The 5,062-nt window shown below is 36.3% G+C and overlaps 2 protein-coding genes across 2 annotated transcripts; both read right to left on the bottom strand.

Moving 5' to 3' along the window:
- Positions 1-1,362: 1,362 nt before the first annotated feature.
- On the bottom strand, positions 1,363-1,872 carry LOC145692576 (uncharacterized). Its single transcript, XM_081767887.1, has one exon. It carries the CDS (start codon positions 1,870-1,872, stop codon positions 1,363-1,365), a length of 510 nt encoding a protein of 169 aa, XP_081624013.1.
- A 279-nt stretch (positions 1,873-2,151) lies between these two features.
- Positions 2,152-2,952, bottom strand: LOC145692575 (protein CFDP2-like). The gene has a single exon (XM_081767886.1). It carries the CDS (start codon positions 2,950-2,952, stop codon positions 2,152-2,154), a length of 801 nt encoding a protein of 266 aa, XP_081624012.1.
- Between the last annotated feature and the right edge of the window lie 2,110 nt (positions 2,953-5,062).

Raw genomic sequence — 5,062 nt, 5'->3', positions numbered from 1 at the left:
TCGTTTTATATTCTTCAAAAACATTTTAAATGTACTTCGTATAAGTAAGGTCTTCTTGCTAACTGAAAGAATTTAACGTGGTATCTAACCTCCTTTACCTTGCCAACTGGCGCTACAAGCTCTTTGTGAGCCTTGGCCTTCCTAACAATGTGCCTCCATGCTTTTCTATCCTTGGCGATCTCCCACCATCTCTTCACTTTTAATCGTTTTAGGTCTTCCGTTACGTCGTCTATCCACCTTGTTATTGGTTTTCCTTTCCTTTTTACAGACTATATTTTCTCTTTCATTATTTTTCTTTGTATTCTCGATTCTCGCATTCTCTGTACGTGGCCTAGCCATCTTATTCGTTGAGATTTAATAAACTTTACAATATCTTTATTTTTAATATATTGTTTACTTCTTCATTGCTCCTTATTCTCCATATATCGTCTTCTTTCACTGGGCCGTATATCTTGCGTATTATTCTTCTTTCGAATCTTCGTAGAGCTTCTTCTTCTGCCTTGTTCATGACAAATATTTCAGCTCTGTACGTTATGATTGGCCTGATTAGTTTTGTAGATTGTATGTAACCTTGGTTTTCCTGTTTATGAGTTTGCTTCTGATTAGTTGCATATTTGTGTAGTAAACCTTGTTTCCCATGTGTATCCTTTCTCTTATCGTTCCTTCCTTTTCGTTTTGTTTGTTGATTGAAATACCTAAATATTTGAACAAGCTCACTCTTCCGAATTCTTTCCCATGTATAACTATGCTTTTCTTCTTAAATTTCTCTGATTTCCTAGTGACAATCATATATTTTGTTTTGTTGACGTTTATTTCTAATCCAAGTATATTTGCTTCTTCTTCTAATATTTGATATGTTTCCGTCAGATTTTTTTTTCTATTTTAGCCACTATTGCAATATCATCTGCGTATGCGCATATCTGGGCGCTTTTGGTGAAAATTGGGCCTCTTTTGTCTACTTCGTGTACAGCTGCGTGCAGTGCTATAATAAAGAGTGTGGCGGATTGCTTGACTCCTTTGTAATACTGAAATTCTCGACTTACAGCATTTCCTATTCTTACTTTAACGCTTGTTTGGTGCATTATCATTTGTGTTAAATTAATCAGGTTATTGGGAATGTCCATTTGCTGCATCACCTTAATGATTTATTCACACTGTCAAAGGCTCTGCGATAGTCAACAAATAGAATTATAAGGTCGAGTCCGTATTCGTAATGTTTTTCTATAATTTGCTGTAGAACGAATAGCTGATCAGTCTTGCCTCTTCCAGGTCTAAATCCACACTGGTATTCTCCGATTATTGTTTCTGTGTACTTTTTCATTCTTTTGTTAATAATGGTCGTTAATATTTTGTACACCGTGTTCAGTAACATATCGGCCTGTAATTGCTGCATTCTGTGCGGTCTCCTTTCTTGTGTATTGGGCAGATAATTCCTCCTTGCCAATCCTTAGGCATTCGTTCTTCTTCCCAGATGGGCTTAAGGAGTTCATGAATTTCTCTCTTCATTCTAACGCCTGCCATCTTTATTAATTCTATTGTTATCTCATCTTCGCCTGGGGCCTTATTGTTCTTCATTTGGTTTAAGATTGTTTCCACTTCTTCATATGTTGGCTGCTTTAATGTGTCGTCCCTTGTATTCTTCTTTATGTTTGCAGTGGTTGTGAGTTCCAGCTCTTGCGTTTCTTCCTTTCCTAATTGTTCCTGGTAATATTCAGCCCACCTTTCTAGTATGCTGTGTGTATCTCCTAATATTTCTCCATTTTTGTCTTTGTAGCCAATTTCTTTGGGTTGATAGCCTTTATTTATCTTTTCGATGGCTGCGTACATTTTACTTGTCTCGTTCTTTTGTTCGCTCAGATTATTTATCTCCATTATCATCTCCTTTTTCTTTTTCCTACATGTGTTGTTGGCTATTCTTCTCTCTTCTCTTTATAGTTATCAACGTTTCCTCTTGTAGCATTTTAATCCTTGCCTCATTTTTCTCTTTTATCGCTCTCTCGCACTCTTCATCGAACCATCTGATTCTCTTTATAGTCTGTATCTGTTCCCCTATTATTTCTTTAGCCGATTTCTTCAGAGTTTCTTTAATTTTTCACCAATGTGTATGTCTTGTTTCTCTTTCCGTTTCCGTCCATCCTTCTATTTCTTGTTTTATACTTTCTTGATATCGTTCTGTGTTTCCAGTTCTTTTGTGTTCGACTTTGTTCTACCAAGTCTATTTCCCGTATGTGTTCTTCTTATCTTTTCTCGTAGCTTTACTTTCAATAGAAAGTGATCGGAATCATAGTTTGGTCCTCTGGAGCTTTTGGCGTCTATTACTGATGCGTGCCTTTGACAGATCGGTGCATGGTCAATTTGGCTGACTGAGTTCCCACTTGGATTCTTCCAGGTTTCTAGATGTATACGTTTATGTGAAAAGCATGTACTTTTTATTATAAATCTCCGTCTGATTGTCAGCTGCCATAACAAATCACCACTACTGTTACTTTCTTCGTGTATTGTATGTTTTCCACTTACTCCTTTTATGCTATCGTTGTCACCTATCTGGGCATTGAAATCTCCCATGATTATCTGTATGTCGTATTTAGGTGTTCTGTCCAGAGCTTCTTCTAACTTGTCGTAGAATTTTTCCTTTTCATAGTCTTCCTTCTCTTCTGTCGGGGCGTGGACTGCTAAAATAGTTATGTTTCTCCATTTACCTTTTAATCTGAGTGAACTGATTCTTTCGTTGATTGGTTTATATTGTAGGACGCTTCCTCTCACTTCTTTTGAAACGATGAATCCTGTTCCGTATTGGCCAGTTCTTTGCTCCGTTCCACAGTAGAACATTGTGAAGTCTTTCTCCTCCATTTTTCCTGTGCCTTGCCATCTTATTTCTTGCAAGGCCGCTACTTGTATTCCATACTTCAGTACTTCCTGCGCTACTTCATGCATCTTGCCTGGTCCTGACATACTTTTCACATTCCAGGTTGCCAGAATTATGTCCTTATTCCATTTCGCCGATCCATTTCCTATTGTCCCATCCTTCCGAGGCACACTTTCGGGTTTCTGAACGGTTGTTCTTTTCCGGTGTGAGGTTGTTAACCTCACGCCCAACCCCCAACCTGGAGGACCAGGTGATTTTTTGTCAGGGTTGTCTTCCCTTAGCCTTTATGGATCCCTCCACGAACTGAAAGGCAGCAGTGTTGGTTTTGGTCCACCCCGGTTGACTCCGGTGCCTACTATATCTAGTAGACATTCCCCTATCCGCCACCTGGGGAGGCGCCTGGTAGGGGTCCAGCAACCGCTTGCCCATTGGGCCCAGGATCTAACCTCCTTTGTTCTTGGCTAATTCATGTGAAAAACTTAAACTGAGTTCCTAAAAATTGGAGTTTGGGTTTATTGAAACGTTTATGTCACTCAGACTTTCAATTATTTTCATGCCTTACGAATTAGCACGACGAAAACGAATAGAAGCAATACGTTATACTACGAACACTTCTTTCAGAATTAACAATATCTTCATAGAAAAAAATAGATATTGATGTAGGTTTGAGAAGTTATAAAACTCATTCTTACGTAATCTGCTGTAAACGTAATTACTTGTTTTTGTGAACACAAAGCTTAAAAGCAAAATTTTGGAAAGATAGCAATGACCAATTATTTCTCCCAGCGTTGATAAATCAAACAAATTTCTTCAGTAAACTGACCCTGAACTAGTGTCATACAAACTTGACTAAGTTTGGAACTTTGAGGCCAGTTCATCTAACTAGATACTTAAACATTCAGTCCCCTGCTATTTAAATATATTTTTTTTTTGGTCTAATTTGAATTTTCAGTGTGAGAGGTTTACTTTATCCTGGATTGGGCGATATATTTTATTAGTAACAACATTGCCGCATCACTTATGGAGGTGGATTACTTTTTAGTCCTGTATCAAGAGAAAAAAGTGTGCGACATCATTTTCTGGCTTTAGAAAACTCATTTTGATGCCAGTTTAAAGGAAGGGTTATTACAGTGCGCAAAAGATAGTTTGCTCACTCACTTCAAATTCTCATTCCAGATGCATTTAGCTAATTAATATCTGTAAAGAATCTTCAGTTACTAGGTTATCAAATAGTTCCATAACAAAAAATACAAGACATGGTAGGAACACTAGTAAACACTCAGGAACTCAAATAATTCAATCATTATATATATATAATTGAAAAACTTTATACTAAATTGCAAAATTTCATTTCGAAAAAGTGGATGAAAGGATAGAACAGCCAAACACTAATTTTGTTTTAAAATTTACTGTACATGTTCAGATTATTGTTACAAAAAAGAAGTCAAAAATATTGTCTAGTGCATTCTTGCATGAATCACTTACAGTGAAGAAACCAAAAATTTAATTAACAATCGTTCTTAAAATTAATACTGAAGTATTGAAATAAACACACTGAAAATGTAAGTATGTATTTACACCCTGGTTTGAGAAACATAATAAAATAGACTAACCATTGAGTAAAATATAAAATAAAGAATATTGTACAAATACTATATAAAATGTTATATATATATAATAAAAATGGTAAGAACATACATCTTACCCTACCCGTGACAAAAGATGCTATACAATTTTTTTAAAAAAAGTCACAAAAAACAAAAAAAAAAAAACTTGCCGTAATAAGTAACATGTGCGTCCTAAAACATACAAAATAAAATATTTGCTCTCCAGATCATACATCCAATTGTGCCCAGTTGTGCCCTACAGATCATACATCCAAACAAATGATACACTAGAGTCCCGAAAACTAGGCTTAAGGTGGACCGAAGGGTGGCCAAGTTTGTAAAAATGCCAGGTTATCGGGAATGGGGCTAAGAAAGAATAATTGGTTGCTTGAGAATAGAACAGAGAATAAACTGCCCAGAACCCTTAAACAAAGGAAAAATACATACTTTATGAAGGCATAGAGCTTTTAATATACATGAAATTTAAAATTAATGAATACACATTGTACAGTAATATATCTGATAAGACAGACTTTAGAAAAATACCCGGCAATAACCTTCAACGGCCCTGCGCGCGAGGTTTTTTCCG

Source organism: Thermobia domestica, chromosome 8 (assembly GCF_964235325.1).
Source record: "Thermobia domestica chromosome 8, izTheDome1.hap1.1, whole genome shotgun sequence".
Taxonomy (NCBI): Eukaryota; Metazoa; Arthropoda; class Insecta; order Zygentoma; family Lepismatidae; genus Thermobia; species Thermobia domestica.
Note: the sequence above shows the minus strand (reverse complement) of the source record. Positions and strands in the feature narration are given on the sequence as shown.